The sequence below is a fragment of the Asterias rubens genome, chromosome 5 (assembly GCF_902459465.1).
Source record: "Asterias rubens chromosome 5, eAstRub1.3, whole genome shotgun sequence".
Taxonomy (NCBI): Eukaryota; Metazoa; Echinodermata; class Asteroidea; order Forcipulatida; family Asteriidae; genus Asterias; species Asterias rubens.
In genome coordinates, this window is record NC_047066.1 from 2,945,520 (window position 1) to 2,973,015 (window position 27,496).

At 38.6% G+C, this 27,496-nt stretch overlaps 2 protein-coding genes across 5 annotated transcripts in view; one reads left to right on the forward strand and one right to left on the reverse strand.

Annotated features, from left to right (window-relative positions):
- The window catches only part of LOC117290334 (ataxin-2-like), a 34,152-nt gene extending 25,688 nt beyond the window's left edge, over positions 1–8,464 (reverse strand). For all 3 annotated transcript variants that reach the window (XM_033771670.1, XM_033771671.1, XM_033771669.1), the window contains exons 1-2: positions 8,177–8,464; positions 3,443–3,494 (exon numbers count right to left, since the gene is read on the reverse strand). In XM_033771670.1, coding sequence (XP_033627561.1) covers positions 3,443–3,494; positions 8,177–8,226 — 102 coding nt within the window. In that variant the 5' untranslated portion in view covers positions 8,227–8,464. The remainder of the gene's footprint in view (positions 1–3,442; positions 3,495–8,176) is intronic.
- A 4,936-nt stretch (positions 8,465–13,400) lies between these two features.
- Positions 13,401–27,496, forward strand: part of LOC117290588 (carabin-like) — a 44,267-nt gene continuing 30,171 nt past the window's right edge. The window contains exons 1-3 of one of the 2 annotated variants that reach the window (XM_033772047.1): positions 13,401–13,543; positions 14,211–14,533; positions 23,131–23,230. In XM_033772047.1, coding sequence (XP_033627938.1) covers positions 14,259–14,533; positions 23,131–23,230 — 375 coding nt within the window. In that variant the 5' untranslated portion in view covers positions 13,401–13,543; positions 14,211–14,258. Of the gene's footprint in view, positions 13,544–13,573; positions 13,734–14,210; positions 14,534–23,130; positions 23,231–27,496 lie in introns of those variants that run through there. The other variant, XM_033772048.1, reaches the window with a different exon arrangement.

A 27,496-nucleotide genomic window follows, 5' to 3' on the forward strand; every position in this document is an offset into this window, starting at 1 on the left:
AGTCTAGTCAACCTTCCGTCTTTTCGTGTCACTGGTTCCCCTCTGTGCTTTACACATGTTAGAATGGAACATACTGTTGGGACTAAGCTTGGGCGGTTCCTTCGGTTACCCGGTTCTACCCGGTTCCAAATTGAAAACCGGACCGGCGGTTCCACTCTTCTGTGGAACCGGGTACCCGCTTTTGTCGGTTCCGATTTTAAAAGACCGAGTCCCAACTATAAAAGGCTCTGTGGAGCCGATCCTGCGACGAACCGGCTCTAGAAATTGAGGCTTGATGTTGAAAGCGGTGACCGCAGATACAGTGTGCAAAGGCTTCAAGCCGACATGAGTATCAACTATCACGTGTGGCTGCATACACAGTGCACAGCCCCCTCCAATGCATAGGCATCTATACATGTATATCTCATGCATATACATGTACATGAACAGAGTCCAAAGTCCAAATAGACAGCACGTTGTGATTGGCTGCCGATATATCCAGATTCAAAACACACAGTACTGTATGCATGTACAGGCATGTACAGGCATGTACACTTGTATGTACAGAGACGACACACTGCATGCACTACGGACGTACTGCACTACGGACGTACTGCACTACGGACATACTGCACTACGGACGTACTGCTACACAACGGACGTACTGCCGGCTAAATCAAAGACTTGTTTAAATGCAGGGAGAATAGGTGCTCGGTGGCACGATGTCTGATTGACTTGGGATGGGTATTCTGGTATTTTCGTCAAAAATAGATCGGCTCCAATTGTGTGTGTGTGAGCTCGGGACCGATGTCTGATTAACTTGGTTATTTTCAGTTAAAATAGATCGGCTCAATTGTGTGTGTGTGAGCTCGGGACGGGCGGCTTATGTTTTATATTGAATTGGAACCGGGTATGTCTCAGAACCGAGCTTTTTTTCGGAACCGGAACCGAGCCCCAAATTTCTGGAACCGCCCAAGCTTAGTTGGGACCAGTGAAGAAACCATGGGCTTGAGGCTGGTTCCAAATGGTCGACCACAGTTGTCAACCAATGGTCAACCAGCCTGGGTTCGAGTGCAAATGGTCAACCTTTAGTTAACCGTTGTGCACACTCAAACTTGCTCATAGTTGACATGAGGCTTAACCAACTAGAGATAGCTGGAGCTTTTGGAAAAGGGGTTAAAACACTGATGCGACTGTCATGATGGCCACAAGTCCTCAAGACTAGCGTCGTGGTTCTCACAGTTGTACATTTTGCTATGTCAAAATATTTACATGGTTATCTGTTTCAGTGACCAGCCAGCTGGATGAGTACCATTGTATTTTCACTCGTCCATCAGCTTTTTCACGGGTCAATATTTCATTACTACAATGCGTATTTTAAAGTTTTGGAGACCTCGTACATGAAGAAACAAGAAGGCCTTGAGGAATCAAACTAACGCAGTTTAGGTCCCAATATTCAAATACGTGCGAGACTTGCATAGTCTATATAAGAAACACAGAAAAAAAGCGCATCGCCATTTTGCTCACACCCAAGTTTACGATACGGTACCAACTGGGAGAAGAGACTTGAATCTGTGACGTCCAGATTGACATGCCAGTGCTCAAACTGAGCTATCTAGTCTTATATAACTACATACAGATCCTTGTCATTTGATTGGTGGAACTTACTTCACGAGACATTCACTATTACTCCCATCCGCACCGCCGATCAAAAAGACCTATTCGCCCATGGGGAATGGCATTTGCCATTCAACAGTTAGGATCATCCTTGTTCTCAATGTTTTTGGGCAGTACAGCGCCGCCGTGCCGCTGCTAAAACAAAGGAGCACCTGTGTTGTGATCCGATTTGTGCATTGTTGCCGCTACGCGGCGCTATATGATTTTTGGTTATCAGTAATTTGTGTGATTTTTCATAACGTTATACTTATAAAATACATCAAATGACAAGGATCTATACGTCAGTTATATAAAACAAATATTGATGGAATGGAAGGAATATTATCGCTCGGTAAAATTTTACCTTGCGATAATATTCCTTCCATTCCACTCTGAGCTACTCAATATTTGTATACTAATGTACCGAACCAAATGTTGGGGTCTACCTATTTTGTCATCATCTTTTGTTACACAATCCAACAGCCCATACATGCCTATGTGCATCAAAAACAGGATGAATTGTAGACGATGAGGAAGTGTTTAGTTTAGATGTGGGAGGGAAACCCAATAACAGGGACAACCCACGCAATCATGGCGGGACTGAAAACATGCACAGCCCCAGTCCAAAGCGGGATTCGTACTGGGGACCATACAGAGGGAAGGCAGGAATATAGTCCACTGCAACCCGTTTCACAGTTAGCACGCTTGATAACAATACAGGCCAAAAATTCTTAGTGTGCAGTCTACGTCAGGAGAAATCTGGCGCTGAGTTTTAATTTTGTGGGGGGGGGGGCGAGGGGGTGACCACATCCTTTGGGGATACCTAACACTAATTGGTAAGGAACCAACAATTATTGTAAAGAACATTTTTAAAGTGGAAGTCTATAGAAGCACTCATGACATAGCCACTCATCTGAAACAAGATGGGCATAAAAAAATGTCGGGTCGAAATGAGCAGTCGCCAAATGCAAGTGAAAAGAGCGTCAGTCAAATCCCTTCTTCACTTATCAGTCTGACTCTGCAGGGCGAGTGAAAAAATTGTTCCCCGTTAGAAAAAAGGAAGCGTGCAGTGATAAATCCCACAGAGAGATGTTTTTAGTTCATAAAATGCTTTGAAAAGTCTTGACATTTACTAAATTGAATGTGCTCGGGGTCACGATCCCAATAGTTCATTTCAGTTTGCACTAGTCTGGCTCTCTCCTCCATGTTCAAAACAATAACACAAAGGCGTTTTGTTATGCTTCAAAAATACAGTTAGAGTGAATTATTACATGTGTGCGAGTGAAACAAATTGAGGGCTACCCAAAACTTTGGTTGACTCATGCGGCCGGCGAGTGTAACAAAAGTTAAGTGAAAATGCTGAACATTAAATACAAACATGCGGCTGCGATCGCAACCATGCATTTCAGTATGCACATGTTAGTAAATTGCTCTCTGTCCTCCGTGTTCTATACAACAATATGTCTTAAGCCCGGTTCATACTTCCTGCGAATGCGAAGCGAATTTGACGTGAATTTGACGTCACACCCTCCTTTCGCAGCGATATTCACAAGTGAGTTGAGCAAAGTTGAACTGCTGCAAATTTTTCGCTGCAAATTTGTGACGTCAACATTCGTATCGCATTCGCAGGAAGTATGAACCGGGCTTTAGGCGTTTTTTTAACACTTCAAAAAATAATGTGTATCATTACATGTGGGCTATTGAACAAAACTTGCGAGAGAACCAAAATGTTAGTTGACTCATTCGGACTAGTGAAAAAAAATGAGGGAAAAAAACCCTGAACATTACACAATGTTGTCCATCTTACCTCTCGTGTCTGCGGAATAGGTTGAGGCCCTCGACCACCCATTCGCCCACCCCTGTAATAAAATCAAAAGAAAAAGAAATATGTTATACCTTTCCCATCAAAACTTGAGAACTGCATTCTGTTTTATTCAAATTTGAAACAGTAAGTGTACAATTTAGTATATAGCCTCACCTCAAACCTCATGTACTTTTAGGTTTTATTCCAATCTGATGAGCCCCGTCCAACAAACCAATTACATAATAAATCATAGTAAAAAAAATGCATAAATCTAGAAATAACTTTTCTGTCATTGGCTGTAGCATAAACTGCAGTGTAATGTACCCTGCTTATTTTTGCTAAAACCCTTTCCATGAAATATGCTCATGACATTCCTGCATGCATACAGACACTGTCGGTTAGCAAATAAATTAAGTAATTTTGTTTTGCATACAACTAATACCACAATTTTTTCGTCTGGTGAAATGTGATGACGACATTTGTGTTTCGCCAAACCAGATCTGACTGGACAAACCCCAACCCTAACAGGATCCTTCCTCACTCTCGCAAAATCCAACACCAATTTGTAACTCACCAACCCATCAGTAAAAAATGATTACGGTAGTACGCACTGGTGGTATGCCACATCCCGTGTAAAAGCATTATCAGTATTAGTTTACTTGTGCCTCCACGCCTTGCCTCCACGCCCCCTGGTAATTGCCTAGGTGCCCTTGAAATGCTCAACAGTAGAAACATACAATTTCCACATAGGGTGCCCTTTACCAAGGATAAAATGCCTTGGTGCCCGTCCTTGCAAACGTTAAAAAACGAAGCGTACAGGCCTGTGAGCTTAATGTCCTTCTGGAGTTTCGTCCAAACAAGTCAGGAACTAAAGAAACAGGTCTTCAGTACAACTTGTTTGCTAGTTTAGTCAAGGTTTTAGACAGGACTTGGTAAGGGGCAAAATTTTATGAAAACTTAAAAACAGGGTGTCGAAATTGTTCACTTAGGCCTACTTACTAGTAAACGAAAAATACAAAAAAGGTGTCCAAGTTTAAAACAGGGTGTCCAAAAAACACTCAGACACAACTCTGGCCAACACAATGAGTTTACTGTAGTTAGCATTCTTATCAAGGCAGTCTCATTCTTCTGCACAATAGGAATGTCAGTAGACAACTTTAATACCAATTGTAATGTTAATATAAAGGAGCGGATCACCAAAATAATTTTTACTGTGCATCCAGGCATGAGGATTACAATGTTGTACATGTAGGCGGGGCTCAAAATTAACACCGGCCCTGCAGGCCCAGGTAAGTTATATTAGTTTCAAGCCAGTAAACTCATGACAGGACGGTCTTCCGTATTTCCATTGAAAACAAATACCTCAATGTGCAATTTCTTGGTGAAAATTTGTGACTATAAATGAATCTGTGATTTGTGACTTTCAATGCTTTTGAGCAGACCTTGAATTTCGGTCTCGGAGGGGCACTTCAAAATATGTGTTTGTAGTGGATCCTTGCAGAGGGCACCACATCACAATCACAGGTAGGGCCACTGATTTTCCGCGATCGCGGAAAACGGATGGAATTCGCGGAATCCGCCCTTTGAAACGGAAAACGGGATTTCAGAAAATTGGAAGGAAAAAAAAATTGATTGATTAATTTTCTTGACGCCAAAACTATTGAAATTGCATTCTTTATTAAGATTCTTTTTGTTAAACTAAAAAAGCATCAGAAATCAGACCATTAAAAAGTACGAGATCGTAACCGTGGATCATTCTGTTCGACTTTACACACACCATGTACACACGTTGTTAACATGGTTAAGCGAAGGGCATTATTCGCGGCACGTTTTTAAAAATTTTTGTTCACCCAAATTGCATTTTCTCCCTCCCTTTTAAAATAAAACGTCTAAAATAAAACCGTAAACTGTCAACATTCTGTCGCCAAAGTGAAAACAAAGTGGCTGACATTTTGTTTGTTGAGGGAGAACGGTCACGTCCATAGACTTGTTCCCAAGTCTTTGATCATGCTGAAACAGCGCCCTCTTGTGGATACACTCCTGTCAATAGCCTACAATGTGGCTGATGCAGAGAATCAACTGCAGTTTTAGACTTGGAATCAAGTATATCACATCAAGTGCATTGATACTGCAGTCACAGTGCAACCTTTTTACGGCTGTTCCACTACTGTACATGTTTTTGTTTCAGCGATCAGCAGTATAGTATTTTTTCGAAATTTGTCAGTTCAAATGAACATTTAACGAAGTCAGCAGTGCAACTTATCTAAAATTGATGTTTATAAGTGTGTCCCTGGGTATTAAACAACCTTTTATCTAATTAAAAAAATATGAAACGGAATTTTTTGTGCCTGAAACGGAATTCATGTTTTTGCCAAACCGTACTGGAATTTGCACTTTTCTGAGCTGGAAAATCATTGGCCCTACACAGGGCACCACAGCAATTGGTGCTGTGGGTCATTTTTGAGCCTTGCTGGAGTATCAAAATACACTTGAGAAAAGAGATAGGATGTTCTGTAAGTGCTTGTTCAACTTACTGATATTCATTGTCATTCAACAAACGACAGTTGAATACAGCATGTATTCTAGTATGTGAACATAACCAGGCATCTTTAGTTATCCTGAATGATAAAACCAGGGGTAAAGGAGAGGGGGTCTGGCACTCCTCAATAATTTGTCTCCGTCAAATATAGCATGAAATGAAGTTAGAACCATTATCCAGACTTTAAAACAGTCCTTCTGCCAATTAAAATCATCATCCCCCCCCCTCCAAAAAAAAGGACATTCATTTTTCTTGCTTTGACCATGGAGGTAGAATTTGACATTGGATACAGTTCACAGTTGGGTTACATGCTGGGTGCATGAGTCTATCTTGAAACAGTGGAGACTATAAGTATTATCATTTGGTTGATCCGTCGGTACACAGGCTCCTACACCCCACCCCCCAGTCAGCAAATTTCATCGACACATTCTCTCCCACAGTCATAAGAATGTTCACACTATGTGCATACATCCCTGGATGTAATGTAGTATATGGCTGACATAACTCTACATCTTCATGTCGGTTCTCATCAAAGCCTGCTCTGATCTAAACATACAATATGGTCAATTGAGTAAAGTCCTCCATATTAGCACCAATGCAAAGTAAAATTAATTTTTTTTATTACTTAGTCACGGTTTGTGAGCATGGCTGCTGAATCTACTTACATTAATATATGCAGAGTCACGGGATCTCAAGCATAGCCACAAATTATGTAGCCTTCTCGTTTACAAGAAATATATTTTTTTCTCCTCTCTAATTAGCCATTAAAGATGTAGTTGCGATAACGTAACCCTCCTGCCGAATTATTTCCTCAATGGTGTTTTGAGTGATATTGTAGGATTCATTAGCGATGAGGATCAAGTTCGTGTTTCTAGAATTTGTGTCATGATTTTCAAATGTGGTAAAAATTGAGCAAATCTGCTGAAATTTTACATTTTTAACCATTTCGCCCTGCACACATTGCGTTAGCTTCGTAACCCTCCGGCTACGCCATCAGCAGGAGGGTTACGTTATCGCAACTATTAATGATGTTACATTTGCATTTTATCTGACAAGTCTAAGGCTATAAAATTGTTTTCCTTTGCGTCTTCTTCTCCTTTAGCTTTTAAATTTTATTTTTATTTTGTTTATTTTTAGCTATATTTCCCCTAAGTTGTGGAGAGAAACGTTGTTGACAATAATGCTGTTTTATATTTTGCATTTTAAGATGATCTTCCCATCAAGGGAACTCGGCAAACTACCACAAGGGCAAGTTATAAACACCAATCTGACAACATGAACAGGCCCCAATTTCATAGCGCTGCTTAACAATAAGCAAATTTGCATGCTTACTGTAGCAGAACAAATTTTGCTTAGGCCTTAGCGCATTTTACAGGTTAGCAAAAAAATTGGGCGGCCATATTGCGTATTTACCGTGGATTTGCATTGTGACGTCATTTATTTTCGTGCGGTAGCACCGGAAAGTTATCATGCCTTTTCGTGTGCTTATCGTTTAGCAGCGCTATGAAATGGAAATCGCACAGTAAGCACAAAATCGGCCGCTAAGCAGCGCTATGAAATTAAGCTCTGATCTCTCATGCTCATACAAACATTAGTCTGAAATGTTGTAGACATATGACAATATTTTGTGTTTTTGTAGGCCTAGTCCCAGCAAAACCCATTTCCCCCATCCCTATTTCCCCCAAAAATCATTATTAAATTAGGAAGGTACAAATTCGAGGGGAAATCAACATGATCAATGGGGCATAAAACAAATATTATAATAATGTAATAAATTCATGACCCAACCAGCATGACCAGTCTGCCCAAATAACACACAACCCTTCAAAGAAAATGGCCCAATTCCTACGTGACGCATTCAATACAGCAGCGGCCATTTGTTCGTACACATGATCGCCGCGCCAGTGGACATGTTGGATGTCATTCAATCTTAACCAAACAAATGAACACACGTCGACCATGTACACGTTATCCACGGAAAAATACCGGTAGACTGTGTATACCGCTCAAAACGCCTTCACACAATTTTAGCTCTATCCACCGGGCCTTCGTTCACGTTCACACCGGTTTGAAACCATGCCTGGACACGGTGGTTAACCACCGAGATAGGTCATATCAAGGAGATCCATCTGGCCATGTTTCTCGTGTCTCATACCATGGAATATGTTTCGCTCATATTTTTGTTTTAGTGGTCTCACCTTGGATTTGGGCTCGGCCTATTCCGACCTCTTTTGCCATGGTTTTGCATGTTTCCCACAGATCGGTACGTTGCACTCACACTGCGCTGACGGAGCAGATAAATATAGTGTTTTAGCCGTTTTCTCTGACAGTCACGGAGATCAGACGCTCATAGCGGCTGGGTTATGTAATGCTGCTCCCAGTGGTCCTGGAACAGAAGGATCAGCCCCGTTTTGGAGCAAATATTGACGTAAAAGTCAGCTATTTTGGCCTGAATATTCAGGCTCTTCGCATGTACATGCAACCAACTTTACGGCAATGGCGGATGGATACACTCCTCGACTACACATGCGCGCATTATGCACTTCATCAAATTATTATATCCAGCTCTTTCAGGTGGGAATTTCTATTTTCGCCTCGTAAATTTTCTCTCAAGTCAATAAAATATATTTTCTTTTGAAAATATTCTTGAACGCAATTCTTGATTAATGTCCAATCGTTACACTGTTATTTTTCCAATTGGCTAAACTTTATTTGCGGACTTACACAAATTTGAAGAAGCTGCGAAAGGGAATGGCGGGCATTTTGGCAAAAAATAATTTTAGTAAGGAGAATTTAACTATTCACAGAGGGCGCTATTTATATTTGCCAGTATCATTGGCGTGTGTTTATTTTTTATCCCGCAAGGGGAGGGGGGAGGGGGTAGGGGGTCTGTTAAAACAACTTGTTTGTTTATTTTCTACACCGTCTAAAGCTACTTTCTCATTCGAATATTTTCGACCCGGTGCCTCCCGAAAAGTTGGTCGAACGTTTTTTAGCAGCGGTTCGAAAGTGGACCAACTAAGAAAAATGAAATGGTCCAAAACGATCCGGTTTTCGGTTAGCAGCAGAAAAGTGAAAAATAAATTAAAGGCAGTGGACACTATTTACTCAAAATAATTATTAGCATAAAACCTTTAAAAAAACGAATAATGGGGAGCTGTTGATAGTATAACACATTGTGAGAAACGGCTCCTTCTACGTAGTTTTCGAGAAAGAAGTAATTTTCCACGAATAGTGTTTTCGATACCTCAGACTTCGATTTTGAGGTCTCGAAATCAAGCATCTGAAAGCACACAACTTCGTGTGACAAAGGTGTTTTTTCTGTCATTATTATCTCGCAACTTCGACGACCAATTGAGCTCAAATTTTCACAGGTTTGTTATTTTAGTGAGAAGGCTGGTCTTTGACAATTACCAATGGTGTTCCCTAGTGTCTTTATTAAAACCGTTCAATCCACACTTTTGGACCCTCAGGTGAAGAAGTAAAAGTCTGCTTATCTGAAATCAGACTATAATAGCAGAAAAGCAGAAAAAGTGATAACAATAATCTATTCAATCCACTTAGTTTCGGGTGGCAGAAAAGCAGAAAAGTGAAAAAATTCATCAGGAAACAACGTTCAACCTGCTTTTCTGATAGCAGAAAAGCTGTAGCAGAAAAGCAGATGTCCACTTTTCGACCTCCATAAGCAACACCACCGGCAAGGATGCTATGTGCCAGCAGGGAACTCTGTCATGGAGGAACGTTTTGGCTGAAGTATGTTTCAAAAGAGGGCGCTATCAGAAGTAGTTTGTACACAATATTCGCCGTATGAGTGACAGAATCTGCGGTTCATATTTAGGTCCCTCTTTTGTTACATGAGTTTTGAGGCATTTTGTGAGCCAGTACCAACGTATTCAGTTTGCGGTAGAACCATGTGATGATAATAATACTTTTTAATATACAGATGTGCCCCAAAACCCATGTTGATTGCTTGACGCCCGTCCCCGCCCTAGACTTGATTCAAGTCCCATTCTCGTGTGAGAGGTCCCTAAGCATTACCACCCCAACCTTACAACACGTAGCATAAATTATAGTACATATACAGTGCGCGCTCGCCGTCAAAAATGTGGTCCCGAAACTGCGGAACAGATTTGGGAATGCAGAGCATCACAAAACAGTAGTTTCCTGGGGATGGCACGGGATTGGGACTTGAGTCAAGTCTATCCCCGCCCAGTCTCCGCCCCCCCCCCCCGAGCACTACAGCGGTTTGGGCAGACCCTGTAATTGCCGCCGCCAGGAGGGAATAACAATCATCAACTCTGGAGTTCAAAGCCACAGTCCATGGCCTGTAATTCGGCTTGAACCTTGCCGTAACTCTGGGTAGTCACAGTGCTTTATTAGACACGGGTTAGCTGACAGTCTGAACATCGTGTCGAGAAAGACAATGAAATAATGCTTTGTTTCAGATGGAAAAGGGACTTTCCCATAGAACTGACAAAAGTCAGTCTGCAGTGGTTTTTTTCAATCAACCATTGGCCTATACATGAAATAATAAAAATTGGGCTTTTAGTCCGTACAGTGCGAGTCAGGAGAAAACTATAGTGAGAAACCATACACATTATTTTCAGCATACGTAAGTCGTCCCACGTTATATGGTTGTACCAACCCAAATCAGCTGTTGCCCCTTTTCAGGTGTGCAGTACTTGGTAACTCTATATGGCAATAACACTTTTGTCATAAGCCTGCAGCATGCTTTCGATGGTATAAGCATTAAAGGAACACGTTGCCTTGGATCGGTCGAGTGGTCTTTGAAAAGCGTTTGTAACCGTTTGTTATAAAATACATATAAATAAGTAGAAGATGTTTTAAAAGTAGAATACAATGATCCACACAAATTTGCCTCGAAATTGCCAGTTTTTCCACTTGCAACAAACACGGTCGGCCATTAATGGGATTTGACTCCCATATGGCCGACCGTGTTAGTCGACGAGGTAAAAGGAAAACCACGTAATTTCTAATGATACTTGTGTGGATCATTATATTCTACTTTTAAAATATCTCTCTAACCATATGCATTTTATAAAAAACGGCTTCAAACGCTTTTACAAGACCAACTCGTCTGATCCAAGGCAACGTGTTCCTTTAATGTTGGAGAAAAGTTTCACTTCGAAGTAGTGTGGTTTTATGCCAAATATTCTTCGTGTTGGAGTAACCGCTCCTTTTCGGTGAAATCTCAAAAACGCGAAAGTGACAATTTCAATCAATTTATTAGTTTATTGAATAACAGGTCTACATCTCATTGTAGATTAAAACAATCGAGCGGTTTCAAGAACAAAACGTATACTTTGCCTTCAATGAAGACTTTACATTTTATTTTAAAGTTAGCGTAGGCTACATTGAATTCTATTCTATGAGGAAAATCTATCATTTATCGGTAAAAATAGTCAATATGGTAAAAATGATCTGAAAACAACGTTTTCGCTTTACATGCCGTCGTCTGAAGTGAAGTTCTTTTCTGGCATGTCATTTTGGACAGGCCAAGGCAAATTTCAGTTCAAAAAGGCGCTTATGTTGGAAAGTCTCTAAGGAACTTTTTAAAGGGGCACCAAGGCCAAGACCAGCCGGGCATCAAATGACATAATTTACGGCCTCCTTGTTATTCCAGCTTGTTGCTAAGGCCATTGTTTAAAGGAACATTACAGAATTGGTTTTGCTAGCAAAAAAACTTGCTGGCAGTGTAAGCACTCTATGTAATCCACATTATACAAAAACTGACAAACCTGTAGAAGTTTGAGAACGCCATCGGCCATCTGGGTTACGAGAGAATAGTGAAAAATAAGATTACAAATTTTGCATTGCATCGATGCCAAAACAAAAATGAATAAAACGCTCACTGAGCGATAAACTCAAAACGCGAAATTAGATTATTTATTTCTCATCAAATATGAAATTTCAGACAGAAATATTTCAAGGGATGTTTTCTACTATCATCATCATTAAACCGTGAAATTGTTATGTAAATCTGTGATCTTCACGATTTGTGTTTCTTACCAATTCTGTAACGTTCCTTTACAGTTGCAATGGGCGGATTTTCTCAAGAGAAATTTCGGTTTTGACATGATGCTGTCTGATAGAAACAAAACACATGCATGACATGGACAAACTTTATCATAATGCATTGGACAAATTAATTAAAGGTTCTGTACACCGTTGGTAAATTGTCAAAGAACAGTATTCTGGTGTATCCAAACATGAATAAAATAACAAATCTGTGAAAATGTTGACCCAATATTGGTCATCAAAGTTGCTAAACAAGGCTTCAGGCCTGAAGTCTTTTCAGATTCAAATATAGAAGCGAAAATATTACCCGTTTCTCAAAACTTTACTCAGACGGAGCCGTTTCTCTTAGTGTTATGCCACAGCTCTCCATTGCTCGTTACCAAGTAAGTTTATGCTGATGATTATTAATTTGAGTAACTACCAATAGTGCCAGATAGTGCCTTAAAAAATACACGTAATAATGTAGCCTTGATTTAAAGTTGTTGCGTAGTGACGACGGATCAGGCGACATGTTAATATGAGTGAAAACTGCTCAAAAAGATGTAAACTTCAACCATAAAGAGTTGAAGACCACTAAAAAAGAATTGTCCCTCATATATTATGGCTCTTCAAAGATTGCTTTTTCGTTCTTTTGCATTTTAGAGTACAATTATTTGTATCAGGGCAATATTGTAAACAGTTATGCCTTAACTTTCGCGAACTTTAAAAGATATCTAAATATTTTAAGGGAAAGTAGACATTGGTTTTTGGAACCGTGTGTTGGTTTTGATTACCAAAAATTAAGTTTCTAAAAACTGTAATAATGAAAAGATATAATGTTCATAGGCCCATAGAAACAAGACTAAAATACATAGATCTTTGTGGCACACCACTGTAACTCAGAATTGCGGGAGCATATTGTTATTCACATCACCTATGAAATCAGATAATGTAATACCTCGATAAACAATAAGTGGTTATTATGAATAAACGACAACGAGAGGGCGCCCTATCAATCTCATGAGAAGCAGAACAACCTTTATCATGCAAAACAACTGATTAAAAACTGTGTTTTAAAGAAAGAAATGTTGCGCGTTAACTTTGTTTTACATGTGTTCATGAGTAAAGTATAGTCTGACGACAAAAATCCTCAATAGATGTGGGCTAATTTTTAATGATAGAGCAAGGAACAGATTTAATGGGTCATCGCAAACTTAAATTCTCCCTAGTGTATCGAGCGCAAGATGGAGCTTTAAAACCAAAACATTAGTGCGCATGGGTTACTGGTCCATGACTTCCGCTTTCAGACTTGTACCTAGTGCCATATCAACACGAACTCTCGAACGGTCTCAGCACCAGACTGTCCTGTGAAAATAGCATTATGCATGACTGATGCCACACAGTGTAGGTAGACTCAAAGTGTGAAACGGTAAACTGCTGGACTAATCTTGAGGGCCTAGGCCTATAAATCGTGGAATATTATGACAGATTTGCTTGTGTGATTCTGCAGAAATGGATGCGAGGGAGGTTATGCTTAACAAAAAATCGTAAGTATTGTTTATGAAGTGGATACATTTTCTATTTGGTAGTGTGCACACAGTTTTATAATATTAATAAACCAACCTCTCCCGGGACCGCCTACAAAACACAACAACACTGGCCATTGCTGGCCGTGGGCTGCTGACTGTATTGTAAACACACCTTCAAAAGTGGAACCGGCCGTGTGGATGGACGAAGGTGGGCAATTGATGTGGGTCGTTGTTGTTAATGATAATAATCTACAAAATAACGTCAATAAACCTCCCTATCAACTGATCAAGTATTATATTATTGCTTTAAAAATTTGCTACCAAAATTGGCTAAAAATTTGACTAAAGAAAATTGTACAAATTTGCATTTATTGATTTATCATATGAGAGATTCAATCATGCATGGGGGTAGATCAATATGCAAGAAAAGTTTACTACTAGGCCAGGGTAAGGGTGTGATTTAGCCTGTCACCTCTGGATTTACCCTGCTGCCATAAATCGTAATAAAATACAACGCAACAGCGCTGGAAGAATCATTTGAGCAGGAGAAGGTGAGGCATGGGGAGATCTTTTTATTACAAAATAAATTGAGTTTGGTTTATTTTTATTTATTCTGCTCATATTTTTATATTTTCTAAACTAATTTTAACTAAATATTTGTTTTCTCCTTTCGTTACTTTGCCAGGATTTAGCTGGGTGAACTTCAACAGTTCATATTCCCGAAGGATCAGAGATGGATGTTGCAATCAGTAATGGACACGGAACCGTCGCGGAATCCCAACCTGACGGGGCGTCGATCGCATCCAGTGAGGAATATAATCATGCCCCGCCTAGCGAGGATTATAATAACCATGCCCCGCCTGGGGAGGAAAACAATGACCCGCCCAGTCCATCTTCATCATACACCAATGAACAAATGTTAAATGGTTCCGTTGCCTCTGCGACGAGACCCAAAGACCCCACTGATCGATTTGGTTTTACTGGAGGCAAACAGTTCACCAAAGACTCGTAAGTGATAATTTAACCCTCCTGTACGTCATAGACTCATGCTTGATAACACTTGCCAGTGAGTGCTGCCGTCGATTTCACAAAACTCTTCATATCTTAGGATTAATCTGAGGACTTAGGACGAGTTCAATTCCGTAGCTGAAGTCGTTAAGCACATTGAACCCATCCTAAGAATTAACTAGAGATTAATCCTAGCATTTTGTGAAATCGTCTGCATGTCACACTAAAGTATTGTTTTATTTCACTGTTTTCTCCAAAGTGCAATGAACTTGGAGAGTCAAAGTTCTTGATATCCTAGACTGGACAATTCCACTTCTCAGAGGGGTGGGGGTCAAGTCCAAGAGCTGTGAGAAAACGATCAAAATGGGAATTTTTTTAACGTTGGAAGCTGCATTATTTCATGAAAATTTGTGGTTTGTGAAGAATATATGACAACCAAAACCCACCGCAGAAAAATGTATGCCGCCATAGAATGTGAATCTGTTGAAATTAGTGGCTTGTTGCAGGTAAGATTTGAGTTAAGAAGCTTTGAAAATTTTCCGCCCCAGAATTGGGCCTTAATAGTTAGGACTCTGTATCTGTGTACAGAGGAAGAGTCCTATATAGGGCTAGGGTTAACCCAGGTTCTGGTTCACACACGGAGCAAGCTGTTTACAGGTTTCCTCAGGCTTGCGAGTTATACAGTGATTAAGTTCACTTATAAGGCATCCTTGGTTTCATTATTTATAAAAATAAATATTAAACTACGCACTAAATCAATATCATGAGAACTGCCTAATAAGTATGTTCTGCTCCAAAGTGAAACATACAAGTACCTTAGTTTTGGTTATTGTCAAGAACTTAATAGAAAATCATGTTTGAGTTTGGTGAAATATTGTTTTTGTGATCTCAAGATGGGTTTCCCCATTATTTTCATGGTTAGAAAGTCTTTGGATTCGTTTTTTAAGAGAGTCTCCTACATGTACATTTAAGTCAAATTAAGGAACATTACCTTGATCATGCCCACTTTGGGTTTTTTCCAGTGCCATCAACAACTACTCTATTAGAATAGTTTAGTCTTGAGGTTGTTTTATCATGAAATACATATGTGTAAACCTTTTAAAATGCTCCAGATTTCACATTTTTATGTTGAGCTTCTAAAATCAAACATTTAGCATCAAGAACAGCATTCCAATGCCATTTTGGGTTCAGAAGGTAAAACTTTTGAAAATTCTGTTCATGCAAGAAAATCAATTAAAAATCAATCAACTAAAAACACATCTTTGTACCAAATTTAATACAAAATTTAACAAAACCTTTCAGTTAAGAGAAAACAAGAATTACCTGTTGCAAACTGCTTATCAACCAAAAGGACCTACACAATGTATTGTATAAACGCAAAAAAAAGGGCTACATAGTGGCCTGACATTTCGACCTACATGTAGCATGCAGAGTTGAGTAAAAACATCAGGCCCTACAGCATCATGCTGTATCTTGGTCATGTTCCCTGTTTCCAATAACAGTAATGAATGCTAACATTCGTTACGCAAACATGGCACCAGACTATTGTTTCGTCCAGCCTCAGTTTGGTTACAATGAGTTTGAATGGAGTAAAATAAAGATGGCCACACTGTGATAAAGGTCTTTAAATACGTAAGGAATAAAAGGTCATTGTGTTTGTGGTGATGATTGCTTGAACACAAAGTGTGCTATTTATACCTAAATAATTTTGACCGTTCATGGTGTGGTCTGTCTGGCTCAGCTGGCTGGCTCACAAACCCTGCAGGCCTGGTGGATGATTCATCCATGACTTGCCCACAAACCGCCCATGTATTTAAAACAAGGGTTAAAGGAAGAGAGGAAGAGAGGAATAGAGGAAGTGTAAATTCATTCCCATCCTCTAAATTGTAGGAGTGACAGTTTTCAATAAACATGTCGTGTTCGGGGCCAGATTTCCTGCTTTACATCATAGAGCTAATGTCACTAATTAGCTACTGTATGTTTCGTTTTTTTTAAAGGGCAAGGGCACCAATGCATTTTCTCTTTGGTAAAGGGCACCTTATGAGAAAATTGTAAATTTCTATTGAGCAGTTCAAGGGCACCAAGGCAATGACTAGGGGGCATGGAGGCAAGCGCCTTCAATGCCTCCGTGAAATATTAGGCCTGTTTTAGGCCCTAAGCATGGTGCACTTAAAAGCACACCATAATTATGCTTAACACTACCCCTACCAGGATAAGATTACCAGCTGAATTGAAGTACTATGTCGCATACAATATTTGACTGGTTTCCTGCTTAATTTTGCTAAGCATTAATTATCTAAAGTTGCTTAGAATGATGGATTTGCTTTAACAGAGCCCATGAAATTGTTTTAAAAACAGATAAATACTGCTTAGCAAATTCCTTTGCTGAGCAAACAAAAAAATGAGTGGGGCACGAAGTCAACAGTATCAACTTATAGCATTTTGTCTGGTTATAAGCTTTAATTGTTCTGAGAAAGTGTTTGTGCTTAAAGACTTTATGAAATTGTGGATCTGTATACAATGTAGAACTGTTTTTAAAAAGCAGAAAGTGTTGGTTTTAAAATGTGCTCCTAAGCAAAAATATAAGCTGTGTACCGGTCAGTTACAAATTTTACATACAGTGACATGGTATTTTGGCTGGTAACCTTACTCTGGTAAGCATGATTTTCTTGTGCTTAGTTCCTGTTTGTGATTAAAAGCAGCTCTATGAAATTGGGCCCAGGTTTTAGTGCCAAAAAAAACCCAACCATTTAACTGTTAAATCCGTTTTGCTGGTATTTCACCTTTTCTATTTCAAATGTCAAATATAAAAAAAAAGCTAATTTCTTCAAAAACAGATACATGGACGCACTTATTTCATTGAAATCAACCATTTTTGATCCTATTCCCAAACGATGTCTTTAAGCCTGGATACTCATAACAAAAAGGGTAAATGATTTATCAAGCCACTGTCATTATTATAGCATTATTGCAAATGGAGGGGGTCTTTAGACTGGCGCTACAAACATAATACAATTTATAACCAAATGTGTGAGCTATGTTACCAGACATTGAAAGGAAATAAAGTCTGTGAACTCAACAGATGTGAGAAATGAAATTTTCATTTCAATTGTGTGGTTGAACCGTTTGGTTCAATGCAGTTTTCACTATGTTTCCTGCTTGCATTAGTTGTTGGTTGTATTTAGCACAATGTACTTAGAATGTCATGACCAAACAGTTCATTTAGGTCAAAAATAACGATTGGTAATGCTTTATGTATTGCACAAGTGCATTGTTGTAGGTGTGTGCTATGTGGATATATTCCTCATGTACATGTACATGTATGTAATTTGTACTGTGTACTTTCAGACATGATGACGATGCATTACACACATAGGCCTACTACATTCAAAACTTGAAAACATATTTTGTTTACAAAAAAACAAATTATTGGCCTGTATTTTATTACTGCAAACACTGTGTACATTTTGTTAAATGCACACTGTATTAAAGGCAGTGGAAACTATTGGTAATTACTCAAAATAATGATTAGCATAAAACCTTATTTGGTAACAAGTAATGGGGAGCTGTTGATAGTATAAAACACTGTGAGAATTGGCTCCCTCTGAAGTAACATAGTTTTCGAGAAAGAAGTAATTTTCCACGAATTTGATTTTGAGACCTCAGATTTAGAATTTGAGGTCTCAAAATCAAGCAACTGAATAATGAAAGCACACAACTTTGTGTGACAAGGGTGTTTTTTCTTTCATTATTATCTCGCAACTTAGACGAACGATTGAGCTCAAATTTTTTACAGGTTTGTTATTTTATATTATATGTTGAGATACACCAAGTGAGAAGACTGATCTTTGACAATTACCAATAGTGTCCAACTGTCTTTAATGTAAAAATGTAGTGTTTCCGGACTAGAACTGGTGTAGTAGTCCGAAAACACTACATTTTTACACACAAATGTTGTGGTACAATTTTTTTTATTATGGCTTATTTATTTCATAAATATTGTCAAAAAAGACACTTGCAGTTAAAAACTGAATTACGTATGGTTTCTATGATAACAGTCAGAAAACATTACCATGCACCATTTTATCAAAACCACCAAGATAAAAGGGCAAATGGTCCAGAATGACACAAAAAAAAAACTGGTTTAATTATTTTATTTTTAAAAACAGTCGTGTAGCCAGGGACCACAACCAAGTTTATTACAATCTGGGAAGCAGCAACCAGGGGATCACCTTAAAGGGATGTAACTTTTTTTCAGATCAAATAATCAACCACAAGGGAATCTGACTGGGTAAATTTTAATTGGGTTGGGGTCGATACTTTATTTATACTGGAACAAAAACTCAACTTTTGCATAGCAACAAGGAATGTAATCTTCAATGTAAAGTATTTGCTTTCCTGTTTTGTGTTTTTTTTTACTTGTGGTATAGGCCTACCATTTGATAAAAATGACCATTAACACTGATAAGTGCCAATAAAGGCACGACACTGCGTGGGTAAATGTCTTTATTTTCCTGTTATGGTTGGCATTAATCTATGCAAATATTATATACACTGTGTGTAAACACGCCAATTTCCTATACTGTTTACAAGTGAGCAAACTTTTGTGCTAACTTATCAACGGAAAAATGTGTGTTTAGCAAAAGTGTATTTCAAAATAAATTATCAAGAAGATGTGATAGTCACATGATAATAATAATAAGATGCGCATAATGCATGAGCCAAACGGGCATCAGAAGAAAACAATAGACCGATCCAGTAGGCTCCGCCCACGACGCACGTGTGAGCAAGAACACGTGGGGCTCTCCAATGCCTCTCTGCACAACTTGTACGCGTGCGCCAAAATACGCGCACGCATGTCGGACCTTAGTGTCGGACCTTCGTTGCGTTGTGATTGGTCAATACGCAATGGGGCGGAGCTTAATGGATCGGTCTATTGACAAGCACTATTCACCGCTTAGAGCACTTGGAAATTTGAGAACTGCAGTGTTTAAAAACAATTGCACCCTTTGGGCCCAATTTCATAAAGCTGTTATTGCTGAAAATACTGGCTGTAGCACTCTTTGCTGAGCGAAAAATTAGTAGGGGAACTACCATTCGAAACAATGTAAACTCTATAGAATATTGGCTGGTGACATGTCTCTGCTAAACAAGATTTTTCTGTGCTAAGCAAGTTTTTGTGCCCATATCATCAGATCATGCACAGACTCCTAACTGAATAAAGAGTCAAATTTTATGTACTACATGTACATGTATGTATGTATACCAGCTTTTTCTACTACACCAAGCATCATTTCACTGGTTGTACACGTAGGACACTATTGAAATTGGAACTATGATTTTTCTTGCTCTGCCAGTCTGCTCACAGAGTTTCCCAAATCTGGCCAAAGGTCGGAAGTTCAACTTCCTGAACAAGCTCTCTGTGGCTTCATGACGAAATAAAGAATTTGGCTTCATGACGAAATAAAGAATTTGGCGTTTTTTCAGCTTCCCAGACCATAGTAACCGAGTTATGCCCTTCACTTTTCAGTGACTAGCCACTAGCCAACAAGTACAAAATTGCCTTTTTAGCAAAACAATAAAAAAAATTAATAAGTATTTATAAGGTAGCTATTTCGCACCAATGTCTTTATAATAATCTGAGTGCCAGTTTCTCTCTCTGTATAATTCCCAGCTTATTTGCATTGAGTTAGGAATCTATATTGCTGAGATGTGATTAAAATAACGACCTCCCGCCTGCAACAAGTGTAAGATTTCATAACCTTTAGTCCAAGGAGATGTCACAATGGGTGGTAGTGATGTGCTGTAGATTTGTATCATGTACCAGTTCATGCAGTGTGTCTAAGATCTTTGGCCCAATTTCAGCTGTTTTGAGTCAGAAAATACTGCTTGTCAAATTTATTTGCTAAGCAAATATTGAGTGTGGCACCAGTCATCTAATGGCACTTAACGTAATTGTGGATTTTGGCTTGTAAACTGTTACTGCTAAGCAAGACTTTTATGTGCTTGGAAAGTTGTTGTGCTTACTGGCTTTATAAAATTGAGCCCTGGTGTATAGTATTCAGGCTGTAAGACGTCTTGGATCACAGCTTAAAGTCAGTGGACACTATTGGTAATTACTCAAAATAATTATCATCATAAAACCTTTCTTGATTACGAGTAATGGGGAGAGGTTGATAGTATAAAACATTGTGAGAATTAGCTCCCTCTGAAGTGACGTAGTTTTTGAGAAATCACGTAATTTTCCACGAATTTGATTTCGAGACCTCAAGTTTAAATCAAGCATCAGAAAGCACGCAAATTCGTGTGACGGAGGGTGTTTTTTCTTTCATTATTATCTCGCAACTTCGACGACCGATTGAGCTCAAATTTTCACAGGTTTGTTATTTTATGCATATGTTGAGATACATGTACACCAACTGTGAAGACTAGTCTTTGACAATTACCAATAGTGTCCACTGTCTTCAAAACAAAACTGTGTGATGTACAGGGCCAAAAATCATTTTTAAATCAGCTCACTGCCGAATTCTCCGTAAAAAGTTGGGAAGGTTGTGCATTCTGGTTGATACCCATGCCTACATCTTTGCGGACTGTAGCCCCGTTTCAGCCCCAGGAGAAGGTGGAAATGTACCGCTGGTGTCAGTTAATCTGGGCAGATAGCTCAAATCAGTTATGTGTAGCCCTCACCTTGAAGCTTATGTGTAGCCCTCAGCCTTTTGGGTTGGGGGATATCTCTTAAAAAAATATTGTATTTATAAAATAACCCTGCCTTTCAACATTGAGTTACCAATAATAAAAAATATGTAAAGTTCTACAAAAATCTTTGAAATTAATCCCTTTGTTTTACAGGATTACTTTATCTCTATCAGACTCTTAAAAATGTTTTTTTTTTATCAAATCATCACAGTCAGCCTAAAAATCAGCATTACTTTTCAAAAAAAACAAAAAACAAAAACAAAAACGATGGCCCTATTCTTATGAGGAATGTTTTCATTGCTTGTTTTCATTACATTTCATTACTGGCAAAATTACTCTTTAGGCCTATAACAGGGATGTTGTTATAAATGAGAGGACAGCAAATCAAAGGAACACAATGCAGAAATGGGATGGATTATTTACTTGTATATTAAGCAGAATCTCTTTATGAGGTGTTCTATCTGGACACTATCGCTTGGTGTATATCAACATGTATGCATAAAATAACAAACCTGTGAAAATTTGAGCCCAATTTATTGGTCATTGAAGATGTGAGATAACAATGAAAGAAAAAACACCCTTGTCACACGAAGTTGTGTGTTTTCAGATGCTTGATTTCAAGACCTGTCAAAGACCAGTATTCTCACTTGGTGTATCCCAACATATATGCACAAAATAACAAATCTGTGAACTATTTGGGGTCAATTGGTCTTTGAAGTAGCAAGAGAAAAACACCAATGTTGCATTTTGTGTGCTTTCAGATGCATAATAAACTTAGGCTGCAGCTGAATTTTTACAATATTTGAGTGAGAAATTGCCTCTTTCTCAAAAACTTTGTTGCTTCAGAGGGAGCCAGTTCTCTCTTTGTTTTATACTATCAACAGCTTTACATACATTGCATTTCTCGTTACCAAGTTTTAATGCTAAAAATTATTTTGAGTAATTAGTGTCTAGTAAGCTTGGGCGATATGATATTATCGAATATCGTGATACTAATTTGGAAACGATTTTGATATCGGATCGATTTGGTTTTAATGGAAATATCGATATATCGCGATATCGATTAAGTATCGCAATATCGCGATGTATTTCCTAGCTGAGACATCTAGCACCCTATAGGTTTGGAGTAAAACCAGAAGAATAGATCATTAGAACACCTCTCTTATGCCATGACTGTCTGTTCTACAACTTTCACTGGTTTGAAGACTGATGATGTCAAATTTAATTAATCGCGATTATATTGAATATCGCGATTTATATAACACCCAAGCAGATCCTTGCCATTTGATTGGAGGATTGTCCGTCACGTGATAGCAAATAACAGTACCATTGCACGCTGAGTCACTCACCATGCTTTTTCGTTCCATCCGAAAAGTACCATTGCACGCTGGCAGCGTGCAATGGTACTTTTCGGATGGAACGAAAAAGCTGAGTAAAAACATCACTGCGTGCGCGTGTCTTTGGTAACGCAGCAGGTGTTACTGCAAGAAGGCATAGTAAAATTACTAGCATTCGGCTTCTACAGTTCAAATTGTTTTGAAAGTTGTATCTTTCAATCAAAATGACAAAGATCTACTTGGATGTTATATAAAACAAATAATGAATGTTTTTCATTCGTGCAATGGTGCGAATATGTTCATTCGTTGAAAGCTGGAATGTTCCATTCAACTCGGCTCCGCCTCGTTGAATAGAACATTCCATCTTTCAACTCATGAACATATTCGCACCATTGCACTCATAAACATTCATTATGTGTATAATATTGTCTGCAATATATCGTGAATAAAATAAATCGATATCGCCCAAGCTTAGTGTCTAGTGACTTTTTAAAAGTAAGAATGTTTTGCAATTGAACCTTCGTTGTATAGAGAGTCCAATTATTTTCTGGTGTTGTTTTTCAGGGATTGGAATACTCCTGTTCAGGTAATCCGAAGACGAGAGATCAAGTGGCTAGACATGCTGGATGACTGGGACAAATGGATGAGCAAGAAACCTAAGAAGGTCAGAGTTCAATCTGTGTTTAACTTGACGGATACTGCAAAGCTCATGTTCAAGCCTCGGAATAAACCCAAGGCACTGCTTTTGCTAATGGTGTCCTTTGCAAAGTTTCAATACAAATTGACACTTTCCTCATCAAAGTGCCCCTTATCAAACGAATATTGCTGTGTCCCTTCAAAAGCAAAATTCAAGGCCTGTATCACAACACTGCTATGCAGGCCTTCATTTTAAAGGAGCGCCATCACGCTCCTCCGCTCTCCTTAATGTTTTCCAAGGAGAGCAAAAAATACAAATGCTCCTTACAAATTTAACAAGAGCATTTTCAAAACCCTAAAATGAGCCGCTTGAATATCGGTTGAAAGTGAAAGTTCATGATTGATTAAAGTTAACTCATTGAATTAAGTAATAAAAAGTTTAACTATTGTGCTCATTTTCTTGAGTGTATGTTCATTAAACTTGGGTTTTGTTAGGAGAGCAAATCACTCTCCTCAATTCACTTTCTTGATTTCAGGAGAGCGATCGGCAAATCACTTTCCTTAAATCACTTTCTTGATTTAAAGGAACACGTTGCCTTGGATCGGACGAGTTGGTCTATTAAAAGCGTTTGAAACCATTTTTTATGAAATGCATATGGTTAGAAAGATGTTTTAAATAGAATATAATGATCCACACAAGAATCACTCGAAATTGCACGGTTTTCCTTTTACGTCGCGAACTATTACGGTCGGTCATTTATGGGAGTCAAAATTTTGACTCCCATAAAAGGCCGACCGTGTTAGTCGACAGGGTAAAAAGAAAACCACGCAATTTCGAGGCATATTTGTGTAGATCATTGTATTCTACTTTTACAATATCTTTCTAACCATATACATTTTTACAACAAACGGTTACAGAACGCTTTTCAAAGACCAACTCGACCGATCCAAGGCAACGTGTTCCTTTAAGGAGAGTGGAGTACAGCTGTCCTCGTATTTATTCAAATGAAGGCGTGGCTGTGATTCATAGCGCTGTTTGTGACTCTGGGAGGGGCTTTAATGAAGTATAAAACGGGAATGTTTGCCAAGTTCTGAGAGACGAACTGGGCATTTGCCTCCTCAAAGAAAGGAGCTTTTAGCCGATTTTGTTCGCCAAAACGCAAGCATTTCTTTGCCAAGCAGACAGTGTGACTGCCAACTACTTGTACACAGCAAACATGAGACATTCTTACAGATAAATCTATTTGATTCGTAGGGATTTAGTGGTTGACTCATTTTAACCTTGGGAAGATCTTGCCACGGTCAAGTGGTGAAGTCATTTGTGCCTTGAATAAGACCCGGAAGACCCTGTGAGGTACACAGTTCTGAAGAGCACTGTGAAAGGGAAGGTACATGCTTGGTAATTGTCAAAGACCAGTCTTCTCACTTGGTGTATCCCAACATAAGCATAAAGTAACAAGCCTGTGAAAAATTTGGGCTCAATTGGTGATCAAAGTTGCGAGAAAATGATGAAAGAAAAAACACCCTTGTTGAACGAATTTGTGTGCCTTTAGATAGGAATAAAAGACTTCTGGCTAGAAGTCTTTTATTATTTGAGTGAGAAATTACCTCTCTCTCAAAATCTACGCTACTTCAGAGGGAGCCGTTTCTCACAATGTTTTATACTATCAACAGCTCTCCATTACTCGTTACTAAGTAAGTTTTTATGATAAAATTTGTTTTGAGTAATTACCAAATGTGTAACTTCCCTTTAAGAAGAGGTTCTGCTTGAAGAAAGTTATGTACATTCTGAAGTCCAGAATCTCATTTCAGCTTTGTGTTTCTTTGTTTTGCTGTCCTCTTATAACAATGTTCCTGAAGAGGTCATTTGGCCAGTCCCAGTAACCTTGTTTTAATGAGAGTCCACTGTATACCTTTGGTTTTTTGAACAGTTTGATGGGTTAAAGCCATTATACACTTTCGGAACAGAGAAAGAAAAAAAAAGTTCACAGATTTACAAATAACTTGCAGGGTTTACAGAAGGTAATGGTGAAAGACTTCTCTTGAAATATTATTCCATGAAATGCTTTACTTTTCGAGAAAACATTAAAACAAATATTAATTCTCGTTGTCGAGAATTACGGATTTATTTTAAACACATGCCATGACACGGCGAAACGTGCGGAAACAAGGGTGGGTTTTCCCTGTTATTTTCTCCCGACTCCGATGACCGATTGAGCCTAAATTTTCACAGGTTTGTTACTTTTTATATCAGTTGTGATACACGAAGTGTGGGCCTTTGGATAACTGTTTACCGAAAGTGTCCAATGGCTTAATTCGATACAAATGTAGATAAATACAATAAAACCTTCTGTGACAAATTTCATTTCAAAAGATAGTAGTGTCTCTAAGAAATCGCCAAATATCTAGAGCAGTTATGTCCACACAGGAAGAATAATCCGTTATGGCCAAAAACACTATAGACAGAGAAACAAAATATTGTTGAATACCTCTCTTCAAAAAACTACATTCCTATGAAGGGCGTCGATTCTTAAAATGTTATACATTATCTACAGCAGCCTGCTTCTTTTTTAAAAGTTTTTATGGGCACAAATTTTTGGAGGTATCCCCTCCCTTAAATTTACTTAACATTGTCATTTTATTTGTCATACGTGTACTCAAGGGCCATGCAAGGCTTTCAAAACATCAAGGCTTCGTCAAGTGTTGAAATTTTTACATACATGTTCACATGTTTTCATCATTATTTTGGGCGGTCAGGTTTAGCGTATAAGTTATCTTTCCTTGTTTTCCATCTCTAGGAAGTGGTTTGAATCATGCCGGGGGCACTACAGGGATTTTGTTTTCCCTGGAATACAGTATTTCTCTTAAAGACAGTAGACACTATTGGTAATTGTCCACGACCAGTCTTCTCACTTGGTGTATCCCAACATATGAATAAAATAACCAATCTGTGAAGCTCAATTGGTCGTCAAAGTTGCGACATAATAATGAAAGAAAAAACACCCTTGTCACAGGAAGTTGTGTGCTTTCAGATGCTTGATTTCGAGACTTCAAATTCTAAATCTGAGGTTACAAAATCAAATTATTAGAAAATTACTTCTTTTTTGTAAACTATGTTACTTCAGAGGGAGCCGTTTCTCACAATGTTTTATACTATCAACCTCTCCCCATTACTCGTTACCATGTAAGGTTTTATGCTAATAATTGTTTTGAGTGATTACCAATAGTGTCCACTGCCTTTATGTTTTACATGTTTACTCCCAAATCAACAATAAGACTGAAACTTCCTTCTTTGCATTCTCTCCATGGGGTTCTTGGCTAGTACAATAATTAAAGGAACATGTTGCCTTGGATCGGTCGAGTTGGTCTTTGAAAAGCGTTAGTAACCGTTTGTTATAAAATGCATATGGATAGAAAGATGTTTTAGAAGTAGAATACAATGATCGACACACATTTGCCTCGAAATTGCGTGGTTTTCCTTTTACTTTGCGAACTAACACGGTCGGCCATTTATGGGAGTCAAAAATTTGACTCCCATAAATGGCCGACCGTGTTTGTCGACGAGGTAAAAGGAAAACCACGCAGATTCGAGTGATACTTGTGTGCATCATTATACTCTACTTCTAAAACATCTTTCTATCCATATGCATTTTATAACAAACGGTTACTAACGCTTTTCAAAGACCAACTCGACCGATCCAAGGCAACATGTTCCTTTTAGAAGAGTACTTGGCTTCACAACAAAAATAAATGAAAGGAAATAAACAGAACGCCTTCGTTTTGTGGCAAGTGTCCCTCGCTGAATATTCTAATATCCTCCACGCTGTTGTAACTCAATGCAAAAATGTCTGGACTTAGATAAGATTGGAATGCCTGGCCCAGTGATAAGTAACAATTTTATTTGGGCCAAAGGACATTTTTCACAGAAGTAGATGGTTCAAGCATGAACTTCGTAGTCAGTTAACTTTCAGACTAAAATTAAACAATGATATTTTGTTATTCTTAACAATCCTGTAAGGCACTGGACACTATATTGGTAATTACTCAAAATAATTGTTAGCATAAAAACTTACTTGGTAACGAGAATGCAATGGAGAGCTGTTGATGGTATAAAACATTGTGAGAAACAGCTAGCTCCCTCTGAAGTAACGTAGTTTTTGAGAAAGAGGTAATTTCTCACTCAAATATTTAAAGACAGTCAGGCCTGCAGCCTTTTAATGGGCATCTGAAAGCAAAAAGGGGTGTTTTTCTTTCATTTTTTTCCCTTGTAACTTTGATGACCAATTGGGTTCAA